This window comes from Phallusia mammillata, chromosome 7 (assembly GCF_965637545.1).
Source record: "Phallusia mammillata chromosome 7, kaPhaMamm4.hap1.1, whole genome shotgun sequence".
Lineage (NCBI taxonomy): Eukaryota > Metazoa > Chordata > Ascidiacea > Phlebobranchia > Ascidiidae > Phallusia > Phallusia mammillata.
In genome coordinates, this window is record NC_137258.1 from 1,170,399 (window position 1) to 1,183,362 (window position 12,964).

Sequence of the window (12,964 nt, forward strand, 5' to 3'; positions counted from 1 at the left end):
GCACGTAAAATGTGTGCAAGAAAGGAGCGACATTTTTATCAGCAAAAAGAAATCCAAACGCGTAAATATATTTTGGTCACCTTGTAATCAAACTCTTTTCTCTCACCCCTAGATATTATTACTCTTTAGCCTCAAGTAGGTAATGCAAATCATAAACAAGTGTAGTTAACATTAAAATGAAACAAACAACCCTTCAGAAATGTTTTTATTTTTACGGAAAGTTCGAACCCGAAGTTTTAATCTATTAAATCCTGGTTCACCCCACCCAAGATAAAAAAGTAAAGGTCGTGTTAAAAAGAAGCATCTACATCTAGAACATCTACAGCAGTTTCTACCTTACGTCATTGCATTTCATGCTGGAACTCCGATGACATCAATAAACTGGTGTACTCTTTGGTGTAAATCGACGTTGCGCAAACATCTTGCCTTGTCTGGGTAACCACTCCTGTGCCATTCACTCTTCAGCAATTGCCAAACACATTCGACAAACAAATAGCATAGTTCAAACACAAACAGCACATTGGACTCGGTCCTCTTCTAAAAAAAACTATAATACTGCCAGGTTCTTATTTCGTTTTTATTTGCAAAATATCAAAACTTTTAAGTTGAACGTTTGTGAAGATATTAATTAAGGTATAAATTTATCAGAGAAAATGTAGAACAATTTATGTCAAGAAATGTCATGTTTAACAAAAACAAACGCCAAATCAATCAAAGGCACTCATAAAATCTAACTGCTAATCTATTAGTTATGAAGAATATGTGATCACAAAACCAATCTAAAACCATTTTTTAATTAGCAAGGCATTAAATACAAATATATTCTACACATAAATTACAGACACCTACAAATCACTTGAAAACCAAACCACACAAAGTAAATTGTTGAAAGCAAAACCTGAGACACAGTGACAATTCAAGCAAGCAAGCCAACATTGTTTCAGGTAACAGCAGCTGCTTAAAAACAATCCAAAATGAAAATAACTGAAAGGCAATGGCACTCTACAGCAAAAATGGATGATATTAAACAGCACACAACTCGAAACGCACAAATTTATGATATTAGAAAACAAATTTGTGTGTCAGGATGAAGTTAAATGACTAAGTTACCACCATTAGAATGCTAAACAACATTATGTGCACAAAATATTAGTTGTGAATTTAATAACAATAAGTGGTTTTTACCAAAAAATAAATATAAATAAAATATTTGTTTGTTGCTTTAAAACATGTTTAACCACCATCAGTTCTATTTGGCTCTGTGATTGTTATATTTGCAGGCAGTGTAGATGTTTTTGCGACTGGTTTTCCATCAATACAAGTTTGAAAGGTCCTGTCTGCCACTTGGCCTAGTGTTCCGCAACACTGTAGGTGTTCTGCATTTGGGTGAAGCACCCCATAGCAGCACATTTTTATTCTTGTATCGAACACTTTTCCTCCACAACACCCAACAATGGTCGACCCTTCGCTTGGTTTGTTTCTGCATAAGTTACAACATTTTATAAATGAAACAGTTTGAACATAGTTTATCAAAACTCCTTGTTGCCCCACTAAGACCAACCTGATTTGGTCGCCGCAGCAAAACTGGTAAACTGAGTTGTACCCTTTATTAATGCAACATCGATCTTGATCATAGTCCAAAGGGCATGAGTACAGCTTGAACACTGAAAGAATTGATTATAGTAAAATACATAATATAAAACAAATCATGCCGAGTATTACTTGGTATATATTTCCAAAAGTGTGTAACACCAAGACTACTGATAATAAACAGCCACTTCGTTGTGAAACAAATTCAATTTTATTTAAACAATTGACAACTGAAAACAACCGATAATATTGTTTACTCTTGGAATTTAACCCTTATGTTGCAGATAAAGAAAATGCACTAACTAAAGAATCCTATATTTTTTATATAACACTTACAAGAATGTGTTTCTACATGTAAGTCCTGGAAATCTGCATTCTCTCCACCTGATCAACACAAAACATTGGTTATGTTCAGTATATATATTTAAACTATTTTTTGTCAACTTAAGAAAAGTAACTTACAGTACTTGGTTGTGTCTATATCATACAGTTTTGAATTGTACGACCTTCGATTTGCAGCAAAACATTCGGCTGCTTTTCTGTCGCATTCACATATTGCTTGCTTGTAAATTGAGTTCTGTTTTGCATCTGTAAATAAAAAAATCAGTAATTACATGTTACCCACAATAAAGACATGCAAAGTTTCTAAACTTACCACACTTGACTGTATGACCTTGACATTGAAAAATGTATTCAGAAAAGTAACTCCCCATTGTGGTTTCCCCAAAAGTTTTTGGTTCAAATTCAGCTTGGTCATAACAATAATCATGCTCATAACAGCACCTTTAAGTTTAACAGTTCATTAACTAAATGTAACAAGTATCACCCAGGTTATAAAGCTGTCATTTAAAAGAAGACTTACTTGTCTGTATCATCTAGTGGCCTTCCCAAGCCTTTATACCCACAGTAACAACCATAATCACCATAAGTTAAAAGGACATTTGACCAAGGCTGTAAGCAGTGGATTACACTTTTGAAGTTGAACAAACTTCGCTTTGACCTGTGGTGAACAATGTCTACAAAACAGACGAAAACAATGATTAAAGCCTTACTAAAGAAAACAAACAAGGCAGAGTATTTAAACTTATAAGTTTGTTGTTCTCAATGTGCTTGGCTCTCAAGTCTGCCACAGAGGAGCCTACGTTTGAGACTATTTTAAAACTATATTTAATTACACACACGTTTTCAAACATATAACTTTAATATATAACTGTAATAAACAACAGGCATACAGGCAGTGGTGGGACTCAGCTCGTTCGCACCAGTTTTATAGGACCGTCTCACGAAATTTTATGAGATCAGCGAACAGGTTAGCATTACTGGTTACTGTCAATGGACTTTTTTTAACAGAACCGGCTGAAAAATATGACTTTTGTGATAGAACCTGATGACAACAAATTTGAATCCCACCATTGTATACAGGGTATTGCTATTGTATCACACACAGGTATGTAAAATGTAAATTAGTTTGAAGTGTATAATTTTATAATATAAATCACATTTAAAATACCTGGATCTCCACGAGATGAAGAGCCCAGAAACTCTTGCAACCAACCACTTACATCGTCAGCTTCGACACTTGTTGAAACCCAAAGCAAAAGATCGATAATCAAAATGGTTAATAACCAGCGCATTGAAGTCACGGGAAATAAATCCTCCAACAAAATTTACCACACAGCTATCTTCAATCAGATGAAACTACACCTTCTTAGAAACACACTCAAACCTTATGATCTCTAGGAAACAAACAAATGTTGAATAGAAGTGACACCGACACCGGCCACCTTGGGAATCGGCGCGTTCGCGTTTCAATTATTTGATTCGTCCGCTACTGCGCCTGTTACTACGATCGTACGACAATCACTCACGCGGAACTCTTACGTCATTCTTAACCTAGAGTTACCTTTTCGCCGGAATGTGGCAAAGTAACGTGGTTGTTGTTTGTCAAACGTGGCAGTTATTCTTGTGTTTTGCGATCATTAAACGTCGCATGACTTTATTCAAACAACTTTCGTTTGGCAAAGGTTGTCACTAACGGTCAATTTTGTTATGCCATACCCTCAGATATTCTCACACTTTGTGTGCAGCATATGTCCAATCCAATCCGTTGAAACTAGGTTGCCCTGGTCCTTGGTAAGACGATTAAACGCCTTGAAACGGAACACTGACTGTACAACTACTTACACGGCTTTCAGTGCATTACAACTGCCTACACTTAAAAGAAGACCACGACTTATGTATGAACAATGCAATATCCTGTTGTTTGTTTATTGTTCTTATACTAGTGACGGGTGCAAAATACCTGAAAATTGTTTGCTATAACATACTTCCAACAAGAGTTAATTTCTAAATACCGTTAAAAGGCAGCACTGTACCGTTAAACACCACATATTTGGGAGTCAATTCTTTTTGTTAGAACATTTTGATTGAACAGAAGTAGTTTATTCAAAATTTAAGGGGGCAAGCACTTTTTTCTTCAGCATGCATGCTGGTGCCCCATACTAAATCACTGGTCGATAACATACCTTTCATACCACAGTGTTTTTACTTTATTACACCACACCCTACAAATCATTCCACTATGAAATGTACAGACACAGGCAATGATATTGTCAAATTGCATAGTAAGCACCATATTCTGTTTTCTGTCGCATGTTTCAAGTCACCAAGCAATAATTTGTTTACAAAATGCAGTTTACATGAATTACGAGTTTTCATCTTTTTCTGTGACCCCTGAAACAATTTTTTCTTTCGCTGCAGAAAATACAATGTTATAGTTGTCCATTAATCTGCTGTACCTCCTTTTTTCATTGTCTTCGAGTGATATTCCACCCTGAATGCAACCAACGCCAGTCTTTCAGTAAGTAATACAAAAATATTTAAAGTTACAACTTTGGTTGGGAACTTTCACAAACGGTTCTTAAAAATACAAATTCTTTGAAATAGTGCAAACAGCACTATTCCACCACAGCCTATTGCAAAATAAAATTTAAATTTGAAATAATTTCAATGTAAAAGCATGGAGGCATTACATGATAACTAAACAGTTTTGTGTTGAAAATGAAAAAAAATAGTTTGAATGTCTCAGCCTACCACAACTTCAAGTAGCATTTCTTTAAACTGTTGTGCTTGCTCTTTCGTCATACTTAAACTCTCTTTGGCGTCTTTGTTTGTGATGAAGTGAACTTCAATTCTGTCTGCACAAACCACACAAGTATATTTAATAATACACAGCATTATAATACATTAGGGCTGTGCAATAAAATAGTTACAGTCTGGAATTTTTTGGTTGGTAACTTTTTTTGCTATTGCAGTAAGTCTTTTTTTCAAATTGTTACTGGAAAGGTTGCACACTATGAATCTTATCAGTTGAAGCAAAGTATATTGACATAACAAAAATGTTAAAATTTTGCTCACTGGATGAGGTGTACCCAGCTTCAGACAATTCTTTTCCAATCTCCTCTTCAAGTTGTTGTATTGCAGGGTCCTGCTCATTTTCTTCATTTACTTCACCGATTTCAGCATCAATGTGTTTCACCTTAACCTTGACATGTTCATTGGAATTGCTCACATCAGAGTCAAGTTTGCCTGGTAAAAAGAATGAGCTTGATATTGTCACTGTCATGGTTTTACTTCTTTATGCCTCACTATTAACATAATAACACAACAAACAGACTTAAGCATAGATTGTTCATGTAAGTTCATTATTTTCTTTTGAATACAATACATTATGTTAAAGTACAAATGCATGTGCCAAACAACTAGAGATGGAAGTTAAAAGTGTATTACATTTCATTAAACTTGTATTGTGCCTTCTATACTTCGGCCCAAAATAACTCAAGTTTTGCTGATCACACATCTAACCTTAAATATGTGAATATCTAAAGTATGGGATCAGTTTGGAGAAGATAACATAACAAACTTGTCGAAATGCCCTTTGTTGAAAGAAATTACTTAATTGTGGTGCACATGCTTTCATGCTATGTTTTTAAAAGAATAAGCAACAAGTCTTACCCATGTCATTTAAATTCCCAAGGTCACGTAAAGCAGACATTCCTAATGATTGAAATGTTTTGAGGAAAACATCTTCATTGAACAACTCTTGAGATTCCATGAAAGTCTCGATTTGCAATTTAATCTGAAAAGCATTGACCCTACTGTAACTAAACATGATTTCATCTACATGAAAAAAAGTTAAGTTAAGCATGCTCTGTGTACGCTGCTTTTTTATGAGAGCTTTCATAAACAAATACAATTTGTTACCATTCTTGCCATATCACCGCTGGGCAATTTCTTCAACTTCATCACTGAATCGGTTATCTTATGGTGCAGCTGTTTTTGGGCTGCAAGAGATAGTTTCTTCAATCTCTTCCTGTCAAAACATACAGCAAACACTGAAGATCATTTTTAAACCCCAAACCATAACATTTCCTGCAATTTGACTGTTTAAAAATGTGTTTTATCTAGAGCAGGGGTGGGCAACCTGCGGCCCTTTGTTAAAGGTTGTGCGGCCCGCAGAGACACTTGGATTTCAAAAGTACTGGCAAACGAGTCCAATTATTACATATTTGTGAGCTGATTAATGCGCCTGGTGCTAGTTTTCTGCGATCTGGAAAAAAGTGGCTAGAATCAAATTATACTTGTAGTTAAGCATATTTGGTAAGAAACAAAGCAAAATCACTTTGTGTTATGCACATGTACGGCCCGTGATCCAATTTTGACATATATAATTGGCCCTACAGTGACAAAGGTTGCCCACCCCTGATCTAGAGGGTGAAAGTTTTACACTCACTTTACCTGTTACAGAACATGGATTGTTAAATTTTGTATTCATTACTATGTGATCTTCAACCACATGCTGGGTACTCAGGCAAAGGAAAATTATTTTTAACAGGAGCCACCTTTTTGTACCAAGCCAGTAAGCACAGTCTGTTACACTTTATAAGGTATTATATTGAACCTAAAAACAACATGTTATGTTTAAAACAAAGGAGGTGTACTTACTCCTCTACAAAACGCGAGATGAAGTCAAGAGCTGTTTCCTTTGCCTCACTTGATTGCACCTGAGTCAAAAAATGTTTTAACAAACCAGTAAATGCAGTAATTTCAATCACTTTTACTTGTAAGCTCACAAAACCAATTTGTCATCATCATGCAATGTGGGAAACATTTATGATAATTTTAACGTTTAAAATTTAAATTATTTATAATCTTTTTGTGATCACAATACTGTGTATGTGAGTGCTTACCTCTTGTGGTTTCTTGGTTGGGAAAAAGCTGTCTATTGATGAGTAAGAAGGAAAAAGACCGCTCTGTGAAACACCAATGTTAATTAACAATTGAATATGACCAGTGGTGGGTTTCATCCGGTTCGCACTGGTTCTATAGAACCATCTCACGAAATTTTATGAGATCAGTGAACCAGTTAGCATTACTGGTTACTGTCAATGGACTTTTTGTAACAGAAACGACTGAAAAATATGACTTTTGTGATAGAACCGACTGACAAAAAATTTGAATCCCACCAGTGAATAAGACATGTAAAAACCTAAATATATCAATGTACCTTCATTTCTGTGAGAAAGTCTTTCAAAATGTCTCGTTTTTTCTTTAGTTCCTCGTTCAAATGGCGATATGATTTCTCTAAAATCTCTGTTAGCGAATATGACACAAAAACATATAAGTGGGTACTACATAGGTCAAATGGCTGACAACATTTACATGACAAAACTGTATTACAAGAGAGCATTTGTTGGTTAGTTTGAAATAACAAAACACTGACAAAGTACGCACTTTCCTGCTCTTCCTGGTGCTGCAAAAACTTTTCTTGTGGCAACATTGGTTGACAAACAACATCAACTGTTTTCACAACAGATAGCATTCGCGTATGTGGGTGGGAACATAGCAGGTCGGTCTTTACAATTATAATATAAGAGCATGTGGAAGGCTCATCAACACGATCAATGTAAGCCACTGTTGCTGATTCATCACAGTAGAACTGCAGCAATCAAATGAACAAAATTGAAAATGTATAATACATCAACTTTTATAATAAACTAATAAACCTTTTTAAGTCTGTGTACAGTGTTCTGAAACCAACTTGCATTATTTATTGATGAGCTATAAGGAAATTGTTTTCATAAATTTCAAATTTTAGCAAAACTTTTCCATTTCATTACAGTTATGTGATAAATTGTCTCCAGCAAATTTTTTGAAATACCAAACTGACTTCACCACATATTTGTTACCAACAAACATTTTAACTGATGCAAACTTACCCTAACTTCAGTTTCTCTATGATGACTGTGTATGTCACATTTTGTTCCATTCACATAACTCTGTGAATGATATTTTTGTAGTTTGTGTTGCTTAAAGGGACTCCGCTTTATTCGTTGCTCATCACTCCAGTCAAAGTCGGACTCAAAGTTTCCCAAATCAATGGCATCACCATGTGTTATCCCATCTAAAAAACAAATCTATATTTTAAGCCTGCAAGCTCATTAGACTATGTAATTTATTGAATGTTTCATTGACTTGAGTTTAATTCTCTTGGTAAAAAAACACAGACACACATTTGTACTTAAACAATCAGCAAGCAGAAAATAGCTAGGGAACACGAAATGCATGGATATAAAAAAGTGGAGAGCCAAGTTAATAAACTACTAATATTCTGTTGAGAAAATCATTTCGTCATGTTTTATTTAATCCATTACTTCAAAATAGGCTTTTTGTAAACTATATTTTAGAATAATTGCGCCCCTAAAACAAGACTGATTAGAAAAATGTTTAACATACCATCACTGTGATATTGCTTTACAGTTTTGCCAAAACACAGTTCGTAAGTCCACCAGCCTTTTACTTTTTTAAGACAGGGTTGCAGGTTGAGTGGTTGCAAAAGCATCGGAACAGGATAGTCTGCTGGCAGTCTGCTTTCCTAAACACAAAGAGCACAATATTCTTGATCATTCCACAGACCAATGCCATCATCACAACTCATCTGTTATGTTTCTCGGTAGGTGGCTAACAACCCAGACGCGTTATGGTGATAATGAGCCTGCTATAAAGTTGCCTACCTTAATGCAAGTCTGTTGGATTATTTATTATTTTATTCATGGTTTTTATGAAGTTGGTGACTTCAACTTCAAAGATTTAGCAATTTGGTAAACAAAATACTACATATATTTTATTAAAGAAGTCATTTGTGCTTGAAAAACATGATATGCAATAGCATTTGTTTCAATCATAGTATGTTCACCTGTGGGTCAGCTTGGTCTGCCATTTTCCGAGCCGGACCTGGTAGTTTGCAAAAGTAAGATTGCCCATGTCGTGATGAAAGTTTGAGTCCACCTGTCAAGTCCACCTTAAAACACATGTTTGTTAAATATACAGACAGATAAGTCACACCATTGAGAGCTTCACTACTGTGTTTTGAAAAACAATCTTTACATCACTTTTGTACACTGGCACATGCCAAAAACGGGAGATTTGTAGTTAAAGCATTTATTTATTCATGTTCAACATTAATATCAATGCTAAGATTTAAAACATTCTTACCTCTGCTTCATTTAATGGTTCCTTCTTAATGTCTAAACCATAATGTAGCTCGTTTAACTCTTCGATGTTAAGAAAACACAGTGACGAATAGACACAAGTAATGAGTACCACAACAAATAAACAGCAACTACAATTCATCCTGTAAAAATTGAAACAGTTTCACTGAAAACTAAGTCAACAAAAATAATCTGACTTTGCTAAAGACACACACGTAAACTTTGCAAAGTCGCGCGACACGAACGTTCAAACAAGATGTTGTTTTTGTGAATTTCACAACATAATTGTACAAATTCACGAACCAACCAGGCATGAAAGAATGTCCCTTCTTCGATTTTTTTGGCCAATTGCATCAAAGAATTAAAAGCCCCAAATATAACTGATGCTGTATTTCTTTTATTTTCATACCAAAGTTGTTGTTTTTTCATTGACATCGATAAAAATCCTATATTTCTCGCGTTGTTTGAGAAAGATTCGTATGCTTTGATAATGGTAGATCCTTTTAGGTTTACAATCGTTTTTATTCAGCGTTGATATAGTTGGCAGAGTTGTTAACTTGACACAGAACGTGTTGAGGAGTGACTTGTTTTTGCTAAGTTTGTTAGGTTGATGACGATTTAAACGCTTCGAAAAAAAATGCTAATCGTACAATACTAAAAATATTTTGTTTCTTCTTTTACGCCAAACGCATTTATAGTGATATAAAACTGATGATTCCTGTGAAAAAACGGCTAAACTGGATTTGGCTGAACGTGTTCTGTATACTCAAACAAGGTTCTTCGGCCCAGTGAGTTTTTTTACCTTAAAAACACACACCATTGCATATCAAAATTTGACGTGTTTGTGCGCATAAAATAACGAAATAAAAGTCGTTTGCACAGAACAAGATGCTAAAATCTCTTCTTTAACTCTTTGTTTTTGTGTACCATCTTGTAGAAGAACTTAAAAAAGTACAAAAGATTGTCATATTGTCCAGAGTATTCGCCGATAAACTTTTCATGATATTGTTTGCAGAATGAATGAATTGCCTCAATGGTTGCAAGATGGTTGTCAGGCCGTGAATGCTGTCGTCTCCAATAATTGGTGGATTGTTCTGTTAACTCAACACACTTGACACCTGCCAAACAATACAGTTTTTATTCAACTCAAAAACATTGTGATAATAAACTTAGGTAGACAATTCACGGTTTTAAAAATCCTTGTCAGAAACAAACAAGCCCAGTATACTTGTATGAAACATGACGTTTCGACAACAACTTGTGTCATTCTCAAATGAATGAATGTAAACACACAGAAGCAATTAAAAAGTTAAAGTTTTTACTGATTTTTACTTGCTTATTGGTTTTTACATTCATTGATTTGTGACACAAGTTGCAGTCGAAAAGTCCTGTTTTTTACCAATTTACTGGGCTTGTTTGTTTCTGGTTGTGACAATGCAGCAGTAAAATAAGTTTTGTAGGATTTTAGTTTACCTTTCCAAGTAGTATAATGAGATTACCTTTTAAACGTTTATCTGAAGAAATCCCATGTACTTGATTCCAGGTGCTGTCGATCAACACAACTTTCTTAAATGTTAGTTCAAAGTTTACACCATTTTGAGAACCCATTGTTTTCCTAAAACAAACAAAAAATTACCCACTCATACATATAAAGGTTTTTTAGCAACTTGCAGTTCTATCCAATACAGAAGAAAAATGTTGTCAACTAAAGAATGTCATGCACAAAACATACTTTTCATTTTCTGTCTTCTCATCATGTGCATGATTTTCTGTTATGGTGTCTTTATCAATATGTATTTCCTTTGCTTGCGGACCATCACCAGTATCAGTGATCACCCGCTTTCGGGTGTGCAAGATAGTTGCTGAGTCCGACTTTGGTTTTGAATAATATTCCAGTGAATGAGCACCAGGCCCAGGAAACACGAGCAGAACGTCCTGTAAAATGACAGTACACCATTCTGCGCATATTAAACCACATACTACTTGCCACAAGTTTAAAAACATTTATTGGGTATTATAATATTATTGTGTTATCTTTTATTTTAAGATTTTATTTTAATATATTTTACTATAAAAGCATCGGCAATATATAAAATGTTCCCAACAATTAAACAAGTACGGTTTGTGGCAAATAATTGTCCACAAAACATTAACACTTCTATTTTGACTTTTGCAATCACTCTATCTTTTTAAATCACTCCTTTGACTATCTGCTTTTTACCTCCTATATGTTTTCATGTTGTTGTTTTTTGAACAAAAACCTACCTGTTGTTTAGAGTAATCAGGTATCACTGGATAGGTATAAATGTGGACATCATCGGGGGCTATTAGTGCTGCATGGATTGCAGTACTTTTTCCATCAAGTTCTTTTTGATGTTTGATGATATCTACTGGTATTGGCAACTTCAAAAAAACACTTTTCATTTTTCAACAAGACTGCATCATAAAACCAAACAAATTGCAACATGGGATTATCACTGATACAACTAAGCAAGTTTCATTAAGAATGTACATGTGATATCAAATATCTGGCTTATCTTATTTAGGCTTTGGCTTATCTTACACTCATATTTACCAAGTATGATTTTTATGTTTGTTGATTTTATAGTGAAGTAAACAAAACAAATTGTTTACTTTTACAATCACTTTTTCTTTATGTTAAATGTAACAGAATAATTATAACAACTGACACAAAAAAATCTTTACAGTTTTTTAATAATGTGATTACATTTTCTTTAAGTTTTGGAAGTATTTTGTACTGTTGTATCGTATTTACAATGTGTTGCACTTTTACACACCAAACGATCAGCAGTCAGAAGAAAAGATTATTTTAAACCATGAACTCACCTTGATTTTAGGAAGTTTAGATTGGTCAATATCCTCAACATATTTGTAACAAGTGTAGCAAAAATACATGCGTGATGCTTTACATTTAGGGCATGGTGACCTTTTAAGATCTTGTAAGGGTTGAAATCCACTTATTTTAAAATTATCAAATGGGGTTAGATCTATTTGCTCTTCCATTTGTCTAAAAATAATAAGGAAACAAACATGATACTATAGCAAAACCACATCAAAGCAAAGACGAATAGACAGAGTTTTTCTATTGAAAGTCAAACACATTATAGCACCAAATACAAAAAAGGATATTTCGTTTGTGAAAATTTTGTTTGTGATAAGTTAACTGTGCAGTCAGAGTATTGTCTGCAGAACAAAAGAATTGCTTCAGTGAATCATGCTACAACAACATGTGGCATACAAATGGCAGAAATGATTTTACACAGGTATTTACATAAGCATTTGTGTATGTAAGTTACAAATTTGCTTGTTGAGCAAGAAAAGTTCTAATTCTGTGCAGGAGTTCCTTTTTAATACTGTCTGGGACGAGTTGTCGCGCTTGAGGGGTGATTTCTTGTATCAAGTCGTCGACAGTCACATGCTCCAGACCTCGCTCTCGAACAATTTCTTTGCAAATTTGTTTCAATTGATCCCTCCAACCACATTCAGATAACCTCATCCTCAGTAACTCCTTCAACTTTTCGCGTTCCCCCGTTTCCACCAATTGTTGGTTTATAGCTGCACGCATTTGCCCATCCCTTGATTTCTTCTCGTTGTATTCTGCCATTGTAGTTCGTCACCTTTACTTGCTTCAGACTTCACTACTTTGCAATATGTGCTATACTGTTCAGTAAATAGTTTACGAAAAATCAACTTATATATAGTTTTCCCGATTCTAAAATTTCCAAAAAAATATAATTTCGTAGTGTTTTCTACTTTGGTCTTCAAATATTTATGTTAGTTTTTAGACATGAACCATACTTATG

The 12,964-nt window shown here is 34.5% G+C and overlaps 4 protein-coding genes across 4 annotated transcripts; all 4 read right to left on the reverse strand.

The window, feature by feature from the left end:
* Positions 1 to 559: 559 nt before the first annotated feature.
* LOC145237566 (uncharacterized) lies at positions 560 to 3,375 on the reverse strand. The gene is made up of 7 exons (XM_080100486.1): positions 3,101 to 3,375; positions 2,453 to 2,606; positions 2,246 to 2,373; positions 2,053 to 2,178; positions 1,927 to 1,974; positions 1,562 to 1,664; positions 560 to 1,480 (listed from the first exon to the last, which is right to left on the reverse strand). The coding sequence occupies exons 1-7, from the start codon at positions 3,222 to 3,224 to the stop codon at positions 1,234 to 1,236; spliced, it is 930 nt and encodes a 309-aa protein (XP_079956612.1). The 5' UTR covers positions 3,225 to 3,375; the 3' UTR covers positions 560 to 1,233.
* A 467-nt stretch (positions 3,376 to 3,842) lies between these two features.
* On the reverse strand, positions 3,843 to 9,315 carry LOC145237563 (uncharacterized). The gene is made up of 13 exons (XM_080100481.1): positions 9,145 to 9,315; positions 8,846 to 8,950; positions 8,386 to 8,524; positions 7,869 to 8,053; positions 7,384 to 7,588; positions 7,157 to 7,242; positions 6,840 to 6,902; positions 6,595 to 6,653; positions 5,854 to 5,962; positions 5,605 to 5,728; positions 5,008 to 5,178; positions 4,684 to 4,787; positions 3,843 to 4,423 (listed from the first exon to the last, which is right to left on the reverse strand). Exons 1-13 carry the CDS (start codon positions 9,280 to 9,282, stop codon positions 4,295 to 4,297), a joined length of 1,617 nt encoding a protein of 538 aa, XP_079956607.1. The 5' UTR covers positions 9,283 to 9,315; the 3' UTR covers positions 3,843 to 4,294.
* Positions 9,316 to 9,959: 644 nt separating this feature from the next.
* LOC145237567 (tRNA-uridine aminocarboxypropyltransferase 1-like) lies at positions 9,960 to 12,164 on the reverse strand. The gene is made up of 5 exons (XM_080100487.1): positions 11,988 to 12,164; positions 11,406 to 11,543; positions 10,873 to 11,075; positions 10,640 to 10,755; positions 9,960 to 10,258 (listed from the first exon to the last, which is right to left on the reverse strand). Exons 1-5 carry the CDS (start codon positions 12,162 to 12,164, stop codon positions 10,032 to 10,034), a joined length of 861 nt encoding a protein of 286 aa, XP_079956613.1. The 3' UTR covers positions 9,960 to 10,031.
* Positions 12,165 to 12,223: 59 nt separating this feature from the next.
* On the reverse strand, positions 12,224 to 12,954 carry LOC145237568 (transcription and mRNA export factor ENY2-like). The gene has a single exon (XM_080100488.1). It carries the CDS (start codon positions 12,763 to 12,765, stop codon positions 12,454 to 12,456), a length of 312 nt encoding a protein of 103 aa, XP_079956614.1. The 5' UTR covers positions 12,766 to 12,954; the 3' UTR covers positions 12,224 to 12,453.
* Positions 12,955 to 12,964: the final 10 nt, after the last annotated feature.

Coding starts and splice junctions, on each gene's coding strand:
- LOC145237566 (XM_080100486.1), bottom strand. CDS start 3,224: ATGCGCTGGTTATTAACCATTTTGATTATCGATCTTTTGCTTTGGGTT. Junction 2,374..2,452: donor CCACTAGATGATACAGACAA/GTAAGTCTTCTT, acceptor TTAAACTTAAAG/GTGCTGTTATGAGCATGATT. Junction 1,975..2,052: donor TATAGACACAACCAAGTACT/GTAAGTTACTTT, acceptor TGTGTTGATCAG/GTGGAGAGAATGCAGATTTC.
- LOC145237563 (XM_080100481.1), bottom strand. CDS start 9,282: ATGAATTGTAGTTGCTGTTTATTTGTTGTGGTACTCATTACTTGTGTC. Junction 8,951..9,144: donor AACCATTAAATGAAGCAGAG/GTAAGAATGTTT, acceptor ATGTGTTTTAAG/GTGGACTTGACAGGTGGACT. Junction 5,729..5,853: donor GCGGTGATATGGCAAGAATG/GTAACAAATTGT, acceptor AATGCTTTTCAG/ATTAAATTGCAAATCGAGAC.
- LOC145237567 (XM_080100487.1), bottom strand. CDS start 12,164: ATGGAAGAGCAAATAGATCTAACCCCATTTGATAATTTTAAAATAAGT. Junction 10,756..10,872: donor GAGAAGACAGAAAATGAAAA/GTATGTTTTGTG, acceptor TGTTTGTTTTAG/GAAAACAATGGGTTCTCAAA. Junction 10,259..10,639: donor TTCAGATAAACGTTTAAAAG/GTAATCTCATTA, acceptor ATTGTTTGGCAG/GTGTCAAGTGTGTTGAGTTA.
- LOC145237568 (XM_080100488.1), bottom strand. CDS start 12,765: ATGGCAGAATACAACGAGAAGAAATCAAGGGATGGGCAAATGCGTGCA.